Source organism: Petaurus breviceps, unplaced genomic scaffold, assembly GCF_028583685.1.
Source record: "Petaurus breviceps papuanus isolate PSGF00001 unplaced genomic scaffold, PetGlider_PUasm1.0 177, whole genome shotgun sequence".
NCBI classification, from domain to species: Eukaryota; Metazoa; Chordata; class Mammalia; order Diprotodontia; family Petauridae; genus Petaurus; species Petaurus breviceps.
In genome coordinates this window covers 745,891-770,312 of record NW_027185776.1, presented here as the reverse complement: position 1 = coordinate 770,312, position 24,422 = coordinate 745,891, and the positions used below count along the sequence as shown (strand labels likewise).

The 24,422-nt window shown below is 38.1% G+C and overlaps 1 protein-coding gene across 5 annotated transcripts in view; it reads left to right on the top strand.

Annotated features, from left to right (window-relative positions):
- Positions 1–22,861, top strand: part of EFCAB11 (EF-hand calcium binding domain 11) — a 203,544-nt gene extending 180,683 nt beyond the window's left edge. For 4 of the 5 annotated variants that reach the window (XM_069085983.1, XM_069085977.1, XM_069085980.1 and 1 more), the window contains one exon: positions 1,345–1,624. In XM_069085983.1, the coding sequence (XP_068942084.1) occupies positions 1,345–1,426 (82 nt within the window). In that variant the 3' untranslated portion in view covers positions 1,427–1,624. Of the gene's footprint in view, positions 1–1,344; positions 1,625–21,746 lie in introns of those variants that run through there. The other variant, XM_069085979.1, reaches the window with a different exon arrangement.
- Positions 22,862–24,422: the final 1,561 nt, after the last annotated feature.

Sequence of the window (24,422 nt, the reverse complement as noted above, 5' to 3'; positions counted from 1 at the left end):
TGACGCCATCTTCCTAGGGAAGGGGTATAAGGGAAGGCAAAGTTTTGGGGGGGGGGGCGCAGTTTTGTTTTTTTCTGCAAATATGTGTATATTGTGATGGTTTTGAAAACAAATGTTCTCCATATAGGCACTGTCATGTATTAAAATTTATTAGAAATGTTTTTTTAGGAGTGCCACATGTACTTACAAGGCTTTATTTCTCATTAGGTTAATGGGTGGCACAGTGAGTAGAGTACTGGACTCAGGAGGACCTGTGACCCTGGTCAAGTCATTTAACATCTGTCACCCTCTGTATCCTTAACCGTAAAATAGGGATAATAGTAGCACCTACCTCCTATTATGAGGATAAAATGAGTTAATATTTATAAAGCACTTCATAAACCTTAAAGCACTATATAAATTCCAGCCAAGTTTTAATATTATTTTAGATACATTATAGAATATATTCAATTTCATATAAAAATAAATAACATGTAAGGCATAGCTATAAAATAGTGAAAATGACTGTGTATGTAACTTCTGGAATTAATTCAGTGATTTTTATACCTTTCATGGAAGGCAGACACATTTATCATGTAACATTCAGTGCCTTCAGTTATGTGGGCACGGTAGAAGAGGCAGTGTGGTATGATACAAACAGCTTGGGCTCTGGTAACAAAGGAACTCCGTTTGAGCCCTGACTCGTTACTTACTTCCTGTGTAACCTTGGACAACTCACTTAAATAATCCAATTCAAGCATTTCGTAACCTCTTCGTGCCTCAGTTTCCCCACCTATAAAATGAGGATAAGGGAACACCCATGTCCCAGGGTTGTTGTGAGGATAAAATGAGAATTTACCACATGTGGGTAAACCTTCATGCTAGAGACTAGGTAGAAAACTAATATGAAAAACAATAGCCCCTGCCTTCAAGCGACTTACATTCCAGCGAATTGAGGGATATGAATATGTTCACCAATAAGGAAAAAATACATGATAATTTGAGGAGGGAGAGAATACTAGGAGCTGAGAGCATCAGGGAAGGCTTTCCTTAGTAGGTAGCCCATGAGTCAGGTCTTCAGGAAGCTCAAGTTTATAAGGCAAATGTGATCAGGGAATAAATAGATATACACAGCACAGCCTGTCAGAGATGGGAAATAAAAGGCTAAATTTGGGGAGCAGTTTCTCTGTGCCCTTCAGTTTCCTCTTTTCTAAAATAAGAGGGGTTGACCAGATGATGCTTTAAATCCTTAGATCCTAAGACCCATGTAGATTTGCAAATGAAAGAAAAATACTCTCATATACTCCTGAAGCATAGTTTTTTAATCAGCAAATTTAATCTCTTTTTTTTTTTCCTTTACTTCAGGGAAGTAGATCAGGACTCAGATGGACATGTCAGCTTTAAAGACTTCGAATATGCAATGAACTATGGTCAAAATGAAGCATAAATATTGGAATCTACTTATGCCAAATTCCAGAAGGCAAGGGATTTAACTCGGGATCAACACAATGTCCAGTGTTTTGAGAAACTGCTTTCAAGACTATTGTAAAATTTATCCTGTTCTTAATAGATTATAAATATATAATTCAGTATGTTTTCATTTTGAATCATTCCAATTTACCAATAATATCATTTTAATTATGCACTCCCTGTGATTAGACTCTTGATTCTGGTTTTTAATGTGACTTTTAGCTTTTATAATGTTCTAGTCTCTTTGCTAATAATACATTAGAGGAAGTTGGAATATGATATGATAAAAATTTAAGTGTCTCAGAATTCTAGTGGATAATCACATGTAGATTATTACTGATAAAAGGATAGTCTATTACCTAGCCAATAGCCTTAAAGGAGAATGTATTAAAAAGTGAAATGTCCAAATTGTAATTCCATTTGGAAAGGCTGATTAGAAACATTAATGTAAAGAGAATTTGAAGGAAGAGGTTGTTGAAGGGCAAATCAGTTAAAATGAAAGAAAGAAGTTACTTTTAAGCCTTTATGATAAAAACTGAGCATAGTGTCTATTCTCATGAATTTAATAGTTGCTGGAAAAGATAAGGAACGGTGGAAACACCATGGAAGAGGAAGAAGTCATGGCATTTCATTTCACAGGTATACATTCTGAATATATGTAAAAGATTTGTATACTTATATATGATAACTTAATTGTGTATACCAGAATACCTACATAGCTACAGGTTTAGAGTCATTCATTCATTCATTCAACAACTGTTTCTTGAACTTTGGAATTAATGGAAGATACAAAGCACTTGCCCAATGCTTCATTGAGATTCAAAGAGAATTAAGACATTATTCCTTACCCTATAGAGTTTAATCAATCAATTAGTCAATCACTAAACATTTATTAAACCCCACTATTTACTAATCCCTGGAAATACAAAAGAAAGTCCCTGCTTTTTAGGGGCTCAGTACTTTTATTGAAATTTCACTGTTGATTCTGAAGTTGACTTGCCCTGAGATGCCATTGGTCACTCCCAACTACAGCTATCTTATCAGTCACCCTACTGTCACCAGAAATTGCCTTCTGAAATAGAGTAAACCTGTGCAGTATTTGAGCTTTATTTCAGGTCTTTTCACACCCTGTGCACAAAAGTTTATAGCATTAATCTAATATTTATCTCAGGGTGGGAGGGGAACAGATATGTGACAGAGATTCCCACTGATCCCAATAGCTTTTAATATCACTATCAAACCACTTATTACTCTCCAAGCTGCACTCAGGACTCTCTCCACCCTACCCTCGAAACCTCTTCATCCTAGAAACTCACTCAAGCCTTGCAATTCACACATTGGAAGCACCCCCCACCCCTGTAACCTCTTGCTCTGATTGGATGCTCCCTCCTAGAATTCATTTGAGAAGGTCACCCAGGCCCACCATATCTCATTTCTCTGTGGGATACACTCTGGACTTTTTTTTTTTTTGCTTTTTTCTTTTGGAGGGGGGAAGGTAGAACAATTGGGGTTAAGTAATTTGCCCAAGGTCACATGGCTAGTGTTAAGTGTCTGAAGCTGGATTTGAACTCAGGTCCTCCTGACTCCACGGCCAGTGCTCTACTCACTCACTGTGCCACCTAGCCACCCCTGGACTTTTTCTTACACACTCACATACAAACACACACACACACACACACAAATAGATAACACATTTTATAGTAATCACTTAATGCTCTGCTCTTTTGCTCTGTGCCTTAGAACATCAGAAATAACCAACCTCCCACCCCTAACATTACTGTTATATAGCCTTCAATAATGTGTAGATGTTTTAGATACAGCTAAATCTTTATCTCCAATAAGGAAAACTCTTAGCTTTGTATGTTTTAAAATGAAAGCACTCTACATCTCCTCTGGATTTCATAAGAACTTCTCTATTACAGATATCAAAAGCCTTTTTTTTTTTTGCTGATTGATTTCTCTAGCTTGACTGTAAGTGGCTATCAATTGAATAATATGGAGATGGGTTTTTCAGTATCTATGTATGGTTTCTCAGCAACAGGTTGCAATGGCACTGCAAGTTCCATGGTATGTCTTTCCTTCAGAAAAATAGTCATAGAATCTCAGAGGTAGAAGGACCTCTGAGCAGGTCATCTACTCCAACTCGTTCCTGAATAGTAATCTTTCCTACAATATCCCCAGCAAGAAGTCTTCCAGTATCCATTAAAGTTCTCCAGCAGAAGGAAACTCACTTTCTACTGAAGCAACGTTTTATACTTTTTGACAGTTAAGAAATCTTTCTTCAAGTCAAATAGATTTATTAAGAGCTTACTGTGTGCCAGGCATAATACCAAGCACTGGGGTACAAGGAAAAAGGCCAAAAACAAGAGTCAACACCTGCTCTCAAGGAATTCACAGTCTAATGGGAAGTCAACATACAAACAACTATCCAAACAAGATATGCAGTACACAGGATAAACTGGAAATAACCTCAGAGATAGGGCAGCTAGATGGTACAGTGGATAGAGCGCCGGGCCTGATGTCAGGAAGACTAGCCTTAAGTTCAAATCTGGCCTCAGACACTTACTAGCTGTATGACCCTGGGCAAGTCACTTAATCCCATTTGCCTCAGTTTCCTCATCAGCAAAATGAGTTAGAGAAGGAAATGGCAAACTGCCCCCAGAATCTTTACCAAGAAAACCCCAAATGGGGTCATGAAGAGTCAGAAATGAATGAAAACAACAGAACAATAACAATCTCAGAGGCATTAAAGAGGATTGAGAAAGGCTTCTTGTAGAAGGTGGGATTTTGGCTGAGAGTTGAAGGAAACCAGGAAGTAGAGATGAAGAAGCAAAGGATTCTAGACATGATAGAAAAGCCTACAGAGTTTAGATTTTAGAAAGCAATGGAGAAAATGTTAATAATGCAAATTAAACATAAAAGTGTGTCACAAGGAGATATTTATATATATACATATATATATATTTTTTTTTTTTGAGAACCAGTTAAACATTTAGTACTTCCTTGCTTACAGACCATCCAAGCATCTAAGTCCAACCCCCTTGTTTTAAAGGAAGTTCAGTGACTTGTCCAGGGTCACACAAACAGTAGCTAACAGAGCCAAAATCTGAACTCAGATCTTGACTCCAAATCAAGTGCTTTCTCTATTGTATCAAATATTTGAATTAATTAACATCCTCTCAAATATTTTCTTCTTCAGATCAAACCTCCCCAATCCTCATACAGCATCATTCCAACCCCCCTCAGCATCTTGACTGTCTTCTTAACACACTCCAATTTATTGGTATTCTCTCTAAAATGAACAGAGTTCTCTGGATATGGTATAATCAGGGCAGAGAACACTTGAGTAAATAAAAACTATGGGAAACCCTTCCCCCTTCCCTTCTTGCCAATGCTCCCTTCCCTTTTGCATTTCCTGCCTGAGCATTTACCTCCACCTCACCCCACATACTCATCCAAGCAGGAGAGAACTTAGGATCCCCACTCCACTCCAAATCTTGGTTCCACCCCTTCCCTCCTATTGACAGTAGACTGGGCACCTCCGGACCTTCCCCCCTGCTAGTCCAACAAAAACTATTCACAGCACACAGATTTGCAGGGAGTAACCAACTACAATCCTTCAACCACCAGGCTAGACCATCTGCTTTCCATTGGACCGTTAGGTCCACTGGACACTGATCTGCCACTGTGTAGTCCAGATCCTTAGGCATTGCAGATATGACCTGCTAATTAATGCACCAAAAGAAGACCTTCCAGTATGTCCTAGAGTTATAAACCCTTAGGACCACCAGACCCTTCCATCCTCCCTGCAGCTCAAACTTCTTATATGTGTTGTCTCTCCTTGGATTAAAAGATGAACTGTGTAAGAGAAAAATCTATTTTCCTTTTCTTTTTTGTAAACCAAGCCCTTAGCACAGTGCTAAGCATATAGCAAACACTTAATAAATGCTTTTTTATCCACTTATTCATTCGTTCTTGGCACTATGTTTCTGGTGATGCAGCCTAAGGTCTTTTTCTAATAGAGTTTTCATTCACAGACTGTTGAATAAAACAGTGTTGGTTTGGTCAGTATATCTATGCTATTTCATAGCTATAGCTACCAATTAGACTGTAAAAACATTGAAAGTTCAATATCTTAAGTGTCTACCTCTTCCTAAATTTATACAGTTGATCATTAAAATGCAAGTATAGTGATGTAAGGAGAAGAATGGATTTAGAATCAGTATTCTAATACTATTAGAATACAGTAATACTATTGCTGTTCTATCGTTTCGATCATGTTTGACTCTTCATGACCCCATGGACCTCTGTCTGTGGAGCTTTCTTGGCAGAGATACTGGAGTGGTTTGCCATTTCCTTCCCCAGTGACAGACAGAGGCTAAGTGACTTAACCAGGGTCACACAGCTAGGAAATTGCTGAGTCTGTGAACTCAGGTCTTCCTGACTCCAAGCCTAGCATTCTATCCACTGTGCCACATAACTGTCCTGGTATAGAGCCAGTACACCTTGTTTCAAATCCCAGCCTTGCCAGTTGACATCAAATTAAGGAACTGGACAAGTTCCCTTCCAGTTCTAGGTAAGGACCTATAATCTTATGACTTTACGTTTTTCCCATTATAAATTTCATTTTATTAACTCTAGACCACCATTCTAGCCAGTCAAGTTTTTGGTGGATCATGACAGAAGTTTTCCACTGTTAACTATCCCTCCTAGTTCTATATCATCTGTCCTATCCCCCAGTAAAATGTAAGCTTCCTAATGGCAGAGACTATGTTATATTTGACTTGGGTCCACATTACAAAGCACAATGACTTAAATATTGTAAATATTTTAATATGTTTGTTGAACTGAATCATATCTGATAAGCATTCCATCTATGCCTTCATTCCAAGTAATTGATAAAAATGTTGAAGAGACCCAGACCCAGAACAGTGCAATGTGGCACTCCACTATTGATTTCCCTACAAGATGACATCAGTCCCTTAATTTCCATTTTTTTGGCCTAGTCATTCAGCCAGCTGAAGCTGGTTTTATACCAGACTAATTCATTATTCTGTGTTTATTTATATTCTCTCCATCTTTTCCATAAAGATTTCTTGAGAGACTTTGGAATATACCTTGCTGAAGTCTATGCATGCCATATCTATGGCATTTCCCTGATCTCCTAATCACCCCATAAAAGTGGAAATGAAATTAGTATAGCATTACTTGTTCCTGATGAAGTCATGCCGGTTCACAAGAATCACTTTCTGCAAATGCTCATTACCCATTCCTTTACAGAGGCTTTCTTGAATTTTGCCAGGAATCAAAGTCAAGCTCACTAGCCCATAGTTTCCAGAATCCACCTTCACTTTTATTTTTTTAAAAAGTGTAACACTTGTCCATTTCTTGTCCTTTAGCACTGTCCTCCATGATTTTACAAAGGAAACATTAGTAACCCAGTTATCACATTTAAAAGTTCCCCCAGAATATAGCTTATCTAAGCCTACCTTGAATTCACTGGTGGGGGGGGGGTGCTAAATACTCTCTTTATTATCATTCAGTCATTTTTCAGTTATGTCCTATTCTTCAAAACCCTATTTGGGGTTTTCTTGGCAAAGATACTGAATTGGTTTGGCATTTCCTTTTCCAGTTCATTGTACAGATGGGGAAACTGAAGCAAACTAGGTTAAAATGATCTGCCCAGGGTCACCCAGCTAGTAAGTATCTGAGGCCAAATCTGAACTCAGGAAGATGAGTCTTCCTGACCCCCAGCCCAGCATTCTATCCACGGTGCCACCTAACTGCCCTCAGGTACTCTCTTACCATGTTTGAAATTTGGATTTCAAATCCCTATTAACACTTTTAGAAGGTTTCCTCTTTCCTAGTCTAAAGATAATTCACTTTAGGAGAGAAATCAGAAGCAAAATAGGCTTTGAGTTCTGCTTTCTCTCCCATCTACCTCACACAGAAGTGATTTCCCTTTGAGCTTCCTCTTATCCCCAGACAGCTCAGCTAACCTATCATTCCTTGATACTTTGGGGTTCATCTTCAGTTTTCTGCCCTTGCTTCCACATTGTGTAGATGTCTCTTTAATGTCTACATTGGTTGATATGTTTCCCTGGGCATTCATGCAAATCTCTTTACCACTGTTGCTTCTTTACTAGAATAATTTGTGCTTGGCATCAGAATTTCAGTCTTGAATTTAACTTTCCCTGGAAAATCTTAGACCATGAGATCCCACCTAGCCTTTCTCTGAACCCTTTGAAATCCACTCTCCCAAATTCCAGGTTGCATAGCAAACAATGCTGGGCATTTCTCTCTTATTGATTATTAAATATAGTCACTTCCTCTGGAGTTTCCCAACATTTCTACTTTGGACATTTCTTGCTCTGTATGAGTCAGAATCATATCCAAAATAACTTCTTTCAACTACATTCAAAAGAATGGCATTATCAGAAATGAGAGTCAAGAATACCTCAGCTACATATGATGCCAATTACTTTTATTTCAACATTTCTAATTAGTTTGCCTGAAGGCTTTCATTGAAAAACGAAATACTTTGCCATTTTGTTTTGGAATCAGCGATTAATATGGGTGTAGAAGTAGGATATAGAAAGAGGTAGGATTTAGAGAGAGACATGAATAGAAGGCCAACCTTGGATTAGGAAGGACTTGGGTTCAAGTCCAACCAGTGACACACATGGGGCATGTTTACATGTCTGCTCCCATACAACTCTAGAAGACTGTCAGTTACGGATAAGTAACTAATCTGGATTGATAGAGGATGTCTCCATACCAAAAGTCAATTATACAGATGAAATTGCACACACACACACACACCACCACCACCACCACCACCACCACCACCACTACCACCCTCACCTTTAAAAAAAAATATGTATTTGTTGGGGCAGCTAGATGGCGAAATAAATAGATCACCAGCCCTGGAGTCAAGAGGACCTGAGTTCAAATCTGGCCTCAGACACTTAACACTCACTAGCCATGTGACCTTGGCTTAACCCCAACTTAACTTCACTTAACCCCAACTGCCCTGCCTTCCCCTCTCCAAAAAGCAAAAAAAAAAAAAAAGTATGTATTTGTCATTTAGAGGATTATACAAAGAATTTTAATTGAAAAGGTCCTATCCCCTGCATTACTGCTCAAAATAGGACCTTCTCCCTTGAATAAAAAAGTTAAATCCTTAAAAATACTAAGTTATAAAAAACAGGGCTTTTACTTCATTTCTGACCTAAAATAACTATACTTTTGTGTACTTTATAAGTTTAATAATAAATATTCAATTCAACAAGCATTTATTAAGTTCCTCCTATGGCTAGGCACTGGATTAGATAGAGTTTCTACAAGATTCCAGTCCTTCCCTCCCATAGCTTATGGCCTAGTAAAGGGATAAGACATACATAGATATTATATAAGTCTCTCACCACATATACACTGCCCTGTCCATAACTACAGGGACGGTAGAGAAGGAGGAGAGGTCAAGTTTGTTGCTAATTGGAAGAGTCAGAGCAAAAGTGATAGGGGACAGTAGCAAGGCAGAGGTGATGGGTAGACTGAGTCAAGGAAAGAAAGTTGCCAGGGCAGAATGGCTCAGCATGGGCCAGTTGTTGAGTTCACCCTAGCTATCGATGACTAAACAAACCAAACAATCCCTTGACTAGAATTCTTGCATTTGGAACAGTACTAATTACTGTAGGAACTGAAATAAGTTGTGGGCTTGCAGTTAATGTGGCATGTGTTTTATTTTTGTTCATCCTTCATTTTCAAAGCAGACCGATGACATCACTAGGTGACACCTTGACTTGAGTGTGAATTGTAATTAAGTGACACAGAATTGTGCAAAGTTGTCAGCCTCACTCTCTTCCAAAGCCATCGAAATCTAATGGCAGGAAAAAAGTCCAGGTAGCTGGTGATGGCTGAGGATACAGTGGATGACCTTGACATCTTCGATGTCTGACCAAGCTCTAACCACTTTGGCCACGTTTGTGGCCATTGGAGCAAATTGTTCTCATTTGCCTGTTCTACTGGGGGTGGTCTTCATATGCTTAGGGTGAACATCTCCCTAACCCACTGATAGGTTTGAGGCCTATTGATTACCCTAAACCTGGTTTAACCTGTTTGCTGAGGAGGTTTACCAGGGTCTGGCTATTGAGCAAACTACAGCTTCTTAGAACCACAACTGAGAGTTGGGTGCATGGGGTGGATGCAAATGGCGGATGAGTGTCTTTGAAGAGGACTCAGCAAGCCTTCATATCAGAGGTGCTAGTCCTTCATAAATGAAAGGATGTGTTGTACAGTGGATAGAGAGCTGACTTCTAGGCTAGGAAGACCTGCCTTCAATTTACAGTTCCTACATGGACTGGTTATGTGATCCTGGGCAAATCTCTCAATGCCCTTGGCAGTTACCCAAGTCAACAAGTTCCAGAGAAAATTTCCTCTTCTGAGATTTCTTTATATAATTAAAATCAACATCCTATTCCTATCTCTAAATTTTATTTATTGTTTTTGCTTTTCCTAAGCCAAGAGTAAAATACTGTATACAGTTGACTTTGTTCTATTGTAATTTCATTATGCCAAGGTTACGTGACTAGGGCTCAGTGAAACATAACAATTGCAAGGACATGCAGCTGATTGTGTCTACTAACTGTACCTTCTAAACTGACGAGACAGTGTGGCCATTCTGAGAAAAGGAACTAGATAGAAGACAGAAAGAAGGCTGTTTATTCTCTGAGAACCACAGAGAACTCAGTATTTCTGTAACACTTGTGGTCAGAGATATGCTGGTAAACACTTAACTGAATCTCTTGGGGAGAGATGTACACCAACATACTCTTAAGTTTACTTGCGTTATAAACATTTTCTCCAACACTTTCTTAAGTCTATATGTTAAACAAAATAACAAGCAGACCCTAATTTGCAGCATTTGCTGATTCCCAAAGTGTAAATACTCACACTAGAAATTTAACAATTGACTCCAAGAGCAGGTGGATGGGGGTGGGCAGGTGGCATGGTAATTTAGAAGACAGGCAAGAGAAAACAACCTGGTGAGATAACAAGATGACAATTCAGAACCTATAGATTGGTAGTATCAGACTTACATTGACCTACTGTATTGATATGTGTGAATAGTAATGTGATTTGATTGCCTCTGAACCACTTCTGGTTTTTATAGAGAAACTTCTCAATGGAATTTCCCATACCTCTCAGAGAAGCAGTTGGAATTGCCCTCCTTGAAATATTGGAGGTGGCATCGGGTTTGGCACCATGCCACTCATAATGTGGCAATGTCACTGCAAATCTGAGAGATCTGCAGCTTTGAGACCTTTAGCTTGAGACACTAAAAATGATTTTATTTTAATTTAAAACTGATTTTTTTGCTTGTGCTTCTTCAGTGTTTCTATCATTATATCATTGGGGTTTCACTGTTTAATATATCTAATTGGATCCATAGCTTATTACACCAAGCAATCCACAGGACATACAAATGGATTTATAAAGTAGATTTTTCACATTATGTTAATAAGAAAGTAATAACAAATATCACTTTTACTACACCATGGTATTGTAGGAATAATGCTAGACTTGGATTCAAGTTTCAGCTCGGAAATGAATTATGTGACCCTGGACAAGCCATTTCATAATGGTAGAGTTTCCTTATGTGGGAGTTCTCTAAACCAGTTGAATCAGAAATTTAAAAAATCTAACCAAAATCTAACCAATTCACTCAAGTCCCATTCTGGTTTTTATGTTTTTTGTTTATTGATGCAAGCTCTTGGGCTGCCCATCTGGCATCCCTTCCTCCTACTACACGAGCAGCCTACCTTCTCCATCCATGCATGGCTTCAGTAATGCCCTTTACACTCTTGTTGTTCAGTCATTTCTGACTTTTCATGGCCCCATTTGGGGTTTTCTTGGCAAAGACACTGGAAAGGTTTGCCATTTCCTTCTTCAGCTCATTTTACAGATGAGGAAACTGAGGCAAGGAGAACCCTGCAAGTGACTTGCCCTCTGTCTGAGGCCAGATTTGAACTCATGAAGAGAAGTCTTCTTGACTTCATGCCTAGCACTCCATTTACTGTGCAATCTAGTTGCCTATTCTTTTTATACTACTCACATGTGTAAATGGTAATAACTGCAGCTTACTCAGTCCCAGAATGTTCCCTGCAATCCTCTTTGTTCAGAGATCAGTCAATGAATCAACAGGTATTATTATAAATCTATTGTGTGCCAGGTACAATGCTAGATTTGGGAGATACAAAACCAAAAATGAAACTTTTCCTACCCTCAAAGAGCTTGAATTCTGCTGGAGGGAACAATATGTACATTTTCAAAGTAGATGTAAAATATATACAAAGTAATTTGGTGGGGCTGGGGAAGACACCCTAGCAATTGAGGCTGTCAGGAAAGGCCTCATGTAGGAGGGAGCATTTGAACTGAGCTTTGAAAAAGTTAGGGATTCTAAGAGGTAAAGATCAGGGAAAAGTTCTTTCCAATGCTTCTTAAACTGTGGGTTGCCATCCCATATGGGGTTGAAAAAAAATTGGCAACAATAAAAGGTTTCTGAAAGTGCAATGACCAAAACTTTAAAAATCAAATGTATAAGGAATTGGAGGTGTTTCTGGCAGTTCTTGCCCATGTTGCACCATGCAACTTCCCTGCAGTCTTGGTTCTGAACACATAGCATGCACACTTTGCACTGCATTCACCCTCAGGCCACACAGTGCCAATGAATGTCACCAAAATGGGAAAAAGGATTGTGGGTGGAACAGTTTAAGAAGCCCTGGTCTAGGGGCGGCCAGGTGGTGCAGTGAGTAAGAGCAGAGTCAGGATGACCCAGGATCTGACCCGGGATCTAATCCGGGCTCAGATACTTAGTACCACACCCAGAAATAACTATCTTTGTAACCTTGAGCAAGTTACTTAACCCTGATTGCTTTAAAAAATAATAATAATAATAATAAAAGTAAAATTAAAAAAAAAGAAGCCCTGATCTAGGGTATTACCTGTAAAAATGAGCAGAGGTTGAGATGGATTGTTGTGTGTGAGATCATGGTGTTCCATTCTAGCCGTATATCATCACTGGAAAAATATTTTCATTGAAAGAATTATCTTGGTATCATTGGAAACTACTGAAAATTTTCCAAAACAATCCAACCCAATCTCTTCCTATTCAACTCAGGTCTAGTCTATTGCCTATTTGTAGCACTGATCCAAATATAAATGCTGATAGACCAATTGGTTTACCCATCCAACTTAATATAATCTGGGAAATATTCCATCTTTATCCATTTTGTTTTTCTTGTATGGATGGCTAAGCAAGTTCCTTTTGATTGACATAGGTGTTATACACCCTGCCCTCAGTATTGTGCCATCTCTGAGCATCTGGAGAACATTCCCACTTTATAGAAAATTTATCTTTTATTTAGACTATCCATGAAATGGAAGAACATGCCTCTGTATTTTATGTCTCACCTAATGTTGATGCCCATTAGATCTTCAAGAAAAGTGTCTCCATATTCATCTCTGCCATAGCATCTTATCTGATTTTAATATACACATGGATGGCACCTAGTCTGAAATTAGTCTTTAAAGGTCCTTTTTTCCCTGCCAAGTCAAATGTCTTTTCTGAAATCACTGAACTATGTACAATGGAATATGACATACTCTAAATTTCTCAGCTAACTGTGGGACTATGAAGATGATATGCTATAGAAAATGATCTATGAAAGCCTGCCTGTTGTTCCTTTCTCATTTTTTCACCAAAGAAACCATCATTATGTGTTTAGCCCATTCTCCAAAACAAATTCATTAAAATGAAAAAGGTATATTGGTCATCACTATCTTGTCAGTCACTTTTCTGGGTAAAAATAATTCTTTTTGGAATCATTCCCCTATGAAATATTTAAAATCAATCTCTTGATTCCTTTTACTTTTTTTAAACTTTTGACATTTATTTCTTTTGTTTTTGGCTAAGACCAGGTGCTTTTCCAGATTTCCGCTTTTAAGCTTATGGAAACCATTGACTTTGCTGCTAGCAGGAATGCACAGCAAAAGCCTCAAAGTAGAAGAATGAAACTAGGACAGAGTTTATCAGCTCCAGTGACTCTACCTGGTCCTTTCAATCTTGCTCCAAGTTGTTTTGAGTGGCAACCAAGATTTTATAAAAGTTGAAAAGAATCTCATCACTCTAGCACAAATTCCTTTTCAATTTTTCCATCTAGATGCTCCAGAATGCAGACTAATGACCAGTCCATGACAGAGATGGAATTAATTTTCTAACCCCAAGTCAAAGAGACTGAGAGACCAAATCTTGAACCCAGAAAAAGGGAAAGAAGTTGAAATGACATGGTTAATTAATTTTAGCATGAGAACTAATGGGGAGGTGGGTGGGAGGTTGGTTGTCCAGTTAAATGTGACTATGGCTGTATTGCCAGGGACTATGACTGAGAGGGAAAAGGTTGCCTAGAAGCTTCATTCCAACATATGGCAGCAGATAGCAGCAAAGGCCCTGAAGAGTCTGAAGACCAGCAGATGGTAGCAGAGAGCAACTCAGCCTCAAAGGTACCCTGCATAATGGAGATACCCAGAAAAAAACACACCAGCAGGGATAATAGAGCATCATAGAGCTCCAGCTCCGTGAAATCAGATCACCAGATGCCATTAAGAGCACATGGTTCTAAGTGATTTGGTTTTGACCCCCAACCACAACATATCCCAAACCTGGGGATGATATCCAAGATGGCCCATAAGACTAAGTAAATTTTTGTCCAACTTCAATCAATCCATCAAGGTACATACTAACCCACCTTGTCAAGTTCTTAATAGAATTTCTCTATCTCTCCATTCTGTACAATAGATGATGGAGCATAAGTGGCAATTATCTTCAAAGCTGTCTATTTGCATGAGTACTGTAAGGTGAAATTATCAAGGTTTCCTGAGATTGCACCACTGCTTTGTTTCCCCAAATTGAAACTGTGAGCCATCCTTCCACTTAGCTGAAACTTCTTTGTAAATGAATGAATGAAGTATATATTAAGGACTTATTGTATACAAAGGACTGTGCTAAGTGCTGAGGATGCATATCAAAAAGTAAGAGATCCGCTGCTCTCAAGGGGCTCACATTCTAATGAGGGAGATAACACATATGGAAGGTTTCAAACACAAATCAGATGAAAATATCCCATGGTCCTTAGGGTACAAAGCAAAGAAGAGGCTAATACTTCTCTTCTTTATGTGTTCTTCTTTCATTTATAATAAAAATATCAATATGATTCATTTCCCCCAGTAGTGCATAAACTTGCTCATTGGAAAAGGATCATGCATTAAGAATATCAAAAGTTAAACTAATGTTTGTGGGTGATCTAAGAACAATAGGATACTTGCCTTCTGCCCCCTTTCTCCTTACTCTCCCATTGTGACTATGAAAACAAAGCCATAACGAGCAATTTTGTTCTTAATCTGTTTCATAGGACACCATCACCAAAAAACTCATTACCTAACGGCCAACTTACCTTCCCTGACTAGGCTGGTCTAGCTTGCCTTACTTGGCTAAGTTGAGCTTTAGAAGCGACCACATTCTTCCTCTGAGCCCACACTTGACAGAAGTTGCCAAAGCTTGAGTTCCACAGGCACAGCATTCAAGAAACCCGGGTGATCTCCCTACCACAATGAGGCATCATGGTATAAGTTGCCAGGAATTGAAATAATTTATAAAACCAAAAACAGAAATAAAAATAAGCAATCACAATCTAATCCCCAGAGTCCTAACTAGATTCCTTACCCTCAGTATTTGTTGTTGTTGAGTCATTTGAGTCCTGTCTGACTTTTTGTTGACCCCATGTGGGGTTTTCTTGGCAAACAAGCTGGAGTGGTTTGCCATTTCCTTCTCTAGCTTATTTTACAGATGAGGATCTGAGGCAAACAGTTAAGTGACTTGCCCAGGGTCATACACCTAGTAAGTGTCTGAGGCGGGATTTGAACTTGTGAGGATGTCTTCAGTATTTAGGGCTCAATATTTAGTAAAATTTAAAGAGCTTAAGCTCTTTACATATAAGTAAATAAATAGATAAATTTCTGTATTTAGCAGGAACATGCTTAGATTTATTTACATGTTTTAGCAGGAAAATATATCAAATGTATTCCTGCTATCTTTTAGAGGGGGCTGAGGAGCTGTAGACCTTTCAGTAGTAATTTAATTCTCTATAATAGTGAGTGGTATCTTTGCATCTCAGGTGAATGAATGAATTTTTTTTTAAGTATTTATTAAATGCTTACTATTTGCCAAGTACCGTGATAGAGGTCACTGGGGGTCTAATATATGGCTTCTCAGGCAGACCTTTATTAACAATTAAAAGGGTGGATGCCATTAAAAATGTATAGTAGCACTGATGGTACCTCTAATGAGCTGATTTATATTAACTTGTGGCGACCACAGCCAGAGCCATTCCTAAAAACAATTCTTCACCTCCTTACCCATAGCCCTGACCTTTTGACCACTGGCTTTATGATCAGAATTCTTTGGTCCAAATTTTGGTTTTATCGCCTACTATGGGTGTGACTATACATAGGTCACTTATCCTCTCTGGATCTCAGATTCCTCTGCTGAAAATGAACTTCACAATCCTTTCCAACTCTAAATCTATGAGCCTATGATTCTCCTTTGGAGAACACTCAACTCTTTCCCTGGGGTCATATCCCTGATCCCTGTAGCCATCAATGTACTACTTTCAGTAGTCTTAGCCACTGCTTTTGTCCTTGACTGATGATTAAAAAAACAACTGCTGACCAATTTCTCTTAAGTTGAACAGACTTCTCTTTATCGCATCCTCCTCTTCAGTGGTTAACCTGTGCTGGATTAGGTTTTATTTGAAGAGTTCAGGGTGGTTGTTGATCCTTTGAATGCTGACCCATGTGTGAGAGTATATGGGTAGGCAATAGACCATCTGGTCCTCATCTTAGCTTAGATCAATAAGAGGAGGTTATGTGACCAGGGATTCCAGTAACTGAGTAATGATGGTATATAATTACTCTGCTCCCTGTTATTGAGTTTTGAATACACTAGACAAATTGAAAGTCTAAGAAGCAAAAAGCCTCTTTTTTCATTCACTTTATTTTTGAGAAGGATAAAATTATATGAGCTTCATAGTCCATGCCTTATATAAATGCAAAGTTTACCATAGCTGTGATTGAAATACTGATTACATTCTCCTTTTTTTTTTTTTCAAAATCAAGTAAGGGGAGGGGTGAATGAGACTTATTAATTTTCGGGGTTTTTCTCTTGGAAATGAACATGCTGGCACAATTTTAATTGGGTTTTAGTCGTTGTTGTTGTTTTAATTCTCACAGCGATGGCTTGGCTGTGCCTTTGGGGACTGCAGAGAGAAACCAGCATCTGGTGTTTGAGGATTCTAGGGATTTGCACCATATTTTTGTGTAATAACTATACAGTAAATAAACAGAATGAATAATTAAGTGAATAATGAGTTTCTCAAAAAAGACGACTCTTCTAAAGATATCAATAGAAAATCTCACATGTGTTCTACACTCCCACTCAGTGTTTCTACTCTGTGCCGTTGGTGTGTCATTGCCCCCGTGGAAATTAGTGAGAACATTTTCCAGGCAGAAACCAAGAGTGCCATTAATCAAGGTGGTTAGCTACAAATGAGATTCCTCCCTCCTATTTTAATTTTACTTGAAAACACAAGGACATCAGATTTAGGCATTAAAAAAAAAAAGGCTATCCCCATTCTCCTCCCCTACATGCACATTTCCCTTATTTAAATGGTCATATATTTGAATTTCATTGAATTCATTGTTTCCACAGAAAGGGTGCTGAATTTGAAATCATGCAAACTGAATTCAAATCCTGACCCTGATGCTTACTACTTGTATTTACTAAATAGTTATTACACATAAGTACCTATGTGACCTCGGGCAGGTCACTTAACTCTATGTCTCAGACTCCTCAAATGTAAAATGAGAAGACTAGACAAAGTAACATCCAAGCGCTTTTCTAAATATTTAACACTGGCTCCATGACCTACTAAGAGCCATGTTAGCTGACTAATACTGCTCATCCCCTATAACAGTGAGCTCCAAGCATTTTTTTTTTGTGTACCATGGTCAGAAAAAAAACATTTTAACATACACCCCTATAGAGAGATGTAAATTATAAGATATACATGTTCTATTGTATTATTCTATCATGTACATTATACATGCACAAAAGCAGGAATTTAAAAGGATGAAGTAAAAATTAAATTAACATTTTTAAATAATTTTTCATTTTTTTTTTGGTTTTTCAAAAAAGTATTAGTAATTTTATCATAGAGCAGTGTGATTGAATATGCTATATTCCTTTAAAAATCTTAGACGAACATTTTATGATTTCCATAATTCAGAAGTTTGGTTCTAAGATCAATTCATTTCAATACTTGGATATAATAGATGTCATAGCTTTAAAAAAAAGATACATCACAAAAATATGTAGATCCAAGTGACAAGGGTGCATAGACTACTTGACTAATTAAATCATTATACTCATTTTTCAATCTCATCTACCAATTATACAAAGGCTTTTTTGAAATTTGTCTTTTCATCTTCCCTAATGTCAATCAATAATTACTGCAAACTAACCAGAGAAACTATATTTGGGAGAATTTTAAAGAGATTAAAAAATTTTTCCAACCTTTTTTTTAAGTGAACAGATATGAGTATGTTAGGTATATATCATATAGTTTTAGGTAACAAAATCTTGGAATAATAGAAACATTTCCTAACATCCATTTTCAAAATTCTCTCTCCATGTAGCAAGCACTACTTTGTTTTGAAAAGCAGTTATTTTCTTACTCACTCTTAAAATATCACCTTCACCTTAGAGAGACAGATTAAATGTATGTGTACATGTGTGTGTCTGTGTTTACTATAAGGTAATGTTCTACTAACAACCATTTTCATTAGAGAAAAAGTACATTTGGATCATTTTTTAAGGAACACCTATAACATCTTTATATTTAACAGCTTTTCTAAGTATTTTGTTCTGAAATCATCATTTATTTAACCTGATAATGTGTCTAACAAAGAGTTTGTACCAAAAGTAAAAATATTGGCTTTGCCATTTTCTTGATCTTAAATTGTGTTGGTAATATTTGTATTATCATCAATTTCTTTGCAGGAATCTTTTTAAGTCAATTGTCCATTTTATGTGTGTAAAACCAAATAACATCACCTATAATCTCACTTAACCAAGAGCAGGTAAACTAAAATCCACCATGGTCCACTGAAAGTGAGCAAACAAATGGGTTTGCTACTCTGTTAACTACTCCATTTTGTGGAACTAACTCTTCCCTTAGGATACCTCAGGTTACTACTCATTATGTGACCGACTGACATAGAGACTAAGTGAAGTGTCAATCTGTATATGCAGTATAGAGTATTATAGTAGATATCAGAATTAGATAGTATTATGGTAATATAGAGTATTATAGTATTAGTATAATTTCTATATGTGTATATGTAGTATTAGTACAATTATATTATAGTATTAGTATAATACCCCACTGAAATACTCCCTCCAACTGGTACTTGACACTTGTGGATAGGATCTCCAGAGGGGTGAGTACTACTGTCTAGTTAAGGGGTAACTGCATGGATTCTCACTACTGAAATTTCTAAGCCCCCACCATTGTGCTTCCCATTATCAATCAGGACTAAAACTAGCTAGCATTTAGCAAAGGTATTTACTAAGATGGTATAGGAAGAAAAACTGGTACAAAATAGTTCCTCAAAACTGGGGTGTATTCTGACACACATATGCACAGGTTCATGTTGATGTTGTGTATGTCCTTTGTTTTCTGAGAGGACCATGACATCAGGGAAATGATGACATGACTTGCAGTTGACTTTGATTTGAGTGAGGGAGGGCTGTGCAAGGTCACCAGCCTCACTTTCTCCTCCAAACACATCTGTGTCCAGTGACCAGATATTCAAAAATGAAGGACAAACGCAACCTGTGAGTAGACCGAGCTTCCTGAATGGGGACCCAGCCACTTGGATAACTCAGCTTATCCTTTCCCTTTTCCTCACCTCACACTCCACAGGTTCATGGGAAGAGTGGGCTCAAACCTCGAGTACAATGGTAGGGAGGAAAATACATAGGATGTATACGTGTCAAAGAATAACTCACAAATCCTGATACGTTATGACCTGGAAGTCCTTTCTTGAGTCCACAGCCAGTATACCTCTCTGGTACTAGGAGTCATGCTTCTTGAGGCTTCTTGCCCTCTTGAATGACCATCTTTTTGCATCCATGTCCGTCATCGGTGTGTCTTTCCACTCCCAATGCAGATGTTTCCCCTGCTGTCAGCCACTGATACTCTGGGGACACCATAACTGCCATCTCATAAACCTCCATGACTTCCTGACCTTTTTAAGCTAACTGTCCCAAAATCCTCATTCACCCAAGATAAGGAAAAAAAAAATTACAAAGAGACAAAGGGGGCCATATGCTCACAGAGAAGCTTGCTGGAAGGCAAGGAAGCCATCAGTTTCCTCAGCTGGCTCTTGGTGCTAGCTCTAAATAGTCCTCATACTTCACAGTTAGGGGAGAAAAAAAAAACAAAGATCTTCAAGAAACCAGTGGCTTGTCTTTATATATCCCTTGACATATCAGTTCTTAAGGCACAGTGGCCAATTAGAGGACTCTTTATCATCACACAGTGCAATCTCCTCACATGCCTAGAAGTAGGCTCCCCCAAGCTCCTACATGGTAAAATGGAATCAGGCAGGGACTTAATTTCTTTCTTTGGGGGCAGCTAGGTGAATAGATGAATAGGTGAATAGGTGAATAGGCACAGTGAATAGAGCACTGGCCCTGGAGTCAGGAGGACCTGAGTTCAAATCCAGCCTCAGACACTTAACACAAAACTAGCCATGTAACCTTGGGCAAGTCACTTAACCCCAATTGCCCTACCTTCCCCCCTCTAAAAAAAAAAAAAAAGATTTTTTTAATTAAAAAAAAGTTCTTTCTTTTTTCATATAAACAATAAATGGAAACAGAAGTGCTAATAGTTTCTTCCCACATCCCAGTGAATCATCATACATGCCCTACTTTAGAGTCCACTACCCTAAATGATCTCTGAGGTCCCTTCTAACTCTTAACTGAGTAATACTATAATGACCGTAAGCATGGCTTATATAAACAGCCTCCATTTTTTAGACAGTAGTGCAGGGGATAAAGCTCCAGACCTAAAGTCAGGAAGATCTGAGTTCAAATCCAGCCTCAAATACTTTCTAACAGTGTGACTCTAAGTAAGTCATTTAGCCTCTGTTTGCCTCAGTTTCCTCATCTGTAAAATGGGGATAATAATAGTGCCTACCTCTCAGGATTGTTGTGAAGACCAAACAAGATAATAATTGTAAAGTACACAGTCCTTGGCACATAGTGAGAGCTATATAAATGCTATTATTATTATCTTAAGTTTGGTTTATATAAACAGCCCCCATTTTTAGACAACTAAATGGTACAGGGGATAGAATGCTGGACCTAGAGTCAGGAAGACCTGAATTCAAATCCAACCTCATACACTTACCAACTGTTTGACCCTGGACAAGTCACTAAACCCCTACCTCAGTTTCCTCAGCGATGAAGTGGGGATAATAATAGCATCTACTTCCTAGGGTTGTTGTGAGGATCAAGTGAAATATTTGTAAAACATTCAGCACAGTTCTTGGCACATAGAAAATGCTTAATGAGGGCTTGTTCCCTTCTGTCTCCACTTTAGACAATGCATCTTACAGTAGATCTCTGCAAGGCAAAATATTAACTGTACACACACCACCTTGTGGTGTGGCCTTCATGTCTTCAGAACCTCTCTAAAGGCAAGTAAGTTAGTGAGGGAGATGAGTAGAGAAGCTGTCTGTTTAAAGCAGCATTTAAAAATAGAGAGCCCTAATGAAGAACAGAGAAAAATAGGGACTTCTATTACTTCATTATGTAGCTGAAATTGGTAGCACCTACACAATACAAACATCTTTCAATAAGACATAGATCTATCCATATGTTCATTAATAATATGCCCCTTCCAGGTCCTAAGGTATCAATTCAACATGTGTTTACTAACAGCTAACATATTTCAGACTCTATAGTAAGCACCGGGGATAGAAAGACAAAAATGAACATAGTCCCTACCCTTGAAGAACTCAGATTCTATTGGAATGTTTCCTTCCACAGGTACATGATCATCAATAAAATAACAAGTTTGGTTTTTGTTTTGTTTTGGTTTTTACTGAATTCACAGAAGAAAAGCCAGGATCCAAACTACATCACCCACAGTGCAGTCACCAGCTTCTCATCTGATTAAATATTGACATCAAGTGCTTGGAATGGGTGAGTTCCTGAAGATGTGTCCTACTCAGTCCAAACTCAGTACATGGTTTGCATGTGGGAGATCAATGCCGGCATCTCCATCAGGCTCAAATATCCCTAAGTCTGTCTCTAGAGGCAGAAACAACAAATAAAACCTGGCTACCCTACTAGTCACTACCACACCCAAAGAACAAAAAGAGCATCCCTAATACATATAAAAAGTGGAACTTTTTCTGTACAAAAAGGGAAAGTTAAGAAGCCACCTTCGGTGCTACAAAATGACTACTCCAATATCTGTGCAAAGTTGGCAGATGACAGCACCCGTCCTGGCTCCAACCTTGCTGAGTGCTCAGCTAGCTATACAGAATATCCTTTAATAAATCTTATTTGGACATATAAGTCTTCTCCATGAGATTTTTCTTCTTTTTTCTGTCCCTGGTATAAACACTGCCTTACCATATAATCAATGGGTTTGAAGAGGCATTTGCCACCAAATATAAGAATTGACACAGAGGATAGGGCAATTAATCAAGGCTCTTCCTCATCATAAAACATCTAGAATTCCTACAAGTAACGTCATTCAAATTTCTCTGCTGAGTGACTCTAATTCAAGTACCCATTATAAGTGATGTTTGTCCATCATATCAGGAGAAAAATGCCCTATATCTTTTTTAACAATCTAACTGTGTTTTGTCCAATGTTAAAGCAACACCCCAAAGACGATTTTTATCCCATTCCTATGAGATTATTTGGCTCTGTAATACAAAAAGTTTTCCTTCAAACTAGTTAACATGAATTTTATGCTTACTCATTGTGTCACATGCTCCAATTCAATTTATTTTAAAGCACATTCTTTGGGGGAAAATTGTAAAACTAATTTGAATTGATTCTTTAGAGACTCCGTTTTAAATGAAGTGCTACAAAATTGGCAAAGTGAAAAAGCAGGATTGAACTGCATTTTTCAACTCTCCATTGTATCCTGAAATCTCTTTTTTGACAATGGCCAGGGTTTTGATATGATATGATTTGTACAATTTTCATAATGTTTGTCTTAAACATGGTTGCATTTAAGTTTTGGTTATTTCATCACCAACAGTACTTTAAAAAAAAAAAAAAGCAAAACAACTAATTCCATATCCAAGCAAAGTATTGGATGAAAGAGTCACAGAGAAGAAATCTGGTGCTTTGATGAAAACCTACACCCAGCTCCACTCCCAGCCTAAAATGACCTCCTCATTCAAAAGCAGATGTTTTCATTTTGGAGAGTGAACATTTGTGGGCAAACCCCGGGGGGGGGGGGGTATGTGGAATCTCCTCCTCTTTCCTCCCACTTTGTACAATTTATATACCTCCTTTTCATATCTGATGGATTTACAGCTTGGAAAAAATACAGAAATAATAGTTGGTAAGCCTGATGGCTCAATTTCCTGTCATGCACAGTACCAGAGAGGTGTTCATTATTCCATCAGCCCAGGATGTCTCAACCCTAATCAGAAACAGCAGTTAATATATTGAGAAAGGTGCCTCGTTCATTGAGAAAGGGCTTCATTTTTATTAATTTAGTTTTGATCAATGGTAATATGACAAAATACATGGAAAACACATGTCTGCTTCCAACTTAGGACCCTCCTCCTTCCAACGCCCACCTCTTCCAACCAGTTTCTTTTGATGTCCTTTAAAAGGGGACTTTATTGTGTTACCTTTTTTCTCCAGTGACCTCTAAATAGTGACACCCACCCCTGTTGATTTAGTATTTTAGTGATTGCTGGCGATTGGAGTTTTTTCCTAACATCAGTCATAGAATCACAGATTTAGGGCTAGAAAGGTCCTTAGAGGCCATCTAGGCTAATACCATCATTTTACATACGAGAAATTAAGGTTAGGAGAAGTTAAGAAGAAACTAAACCAAGGTCACACTGGTAAGTGGTTGTTGTTCAATCATTTTCAGTAGTATTTGACTCTTCATGACCTCATTTGGGGTTTTCTTGACAAAGATACTGGAGTGGTTTGTCATTTCCTTCTCCAGCTCATTTTACAGATGAGGAAACTGAAGCAAAGAGAGTACTTGCCCTTACGGAGTGTAAAGTGCCATTCTCAACCCTCTCACATCATGGAATTTCTACTCTTTCCTCAGGATACTTTATGGATGGTATGTGACACATCTGACCTAGACTAAAAGTAGATACAACTGTCAATCCAGATATTAAATATTAATAAAGCTTAGTTTCTTTTTTAGGATAAAAATAAATGGAAATAAAGATGCTAACATTTCCTTACCATACCCCATCGTATTATCCTGAGCCCCCCGTAGAGTATGCATGCCTCACTTTGGAAACCACTGGGCTGGACAATAGTATAGCATGTGGAGTTGGAACCGACTGGATGATGAGATCCAAAGAGCAGTAATTAGTGGTTCCATGCCAACTTGGAAGAAGTGTAGTGCCCCAGGGTTCTATATTTGGCTGTATACAGCCTAATACTTTTTATCAATGATTTCAATAAAGACATAGCATGATTATCAAATTTGCAGATGACACAAAGATAGGGGGCATAGTTAACCTGCTAGATGACAGAATTGGGATCCAAAAAGAATTTGACAAACTACAAG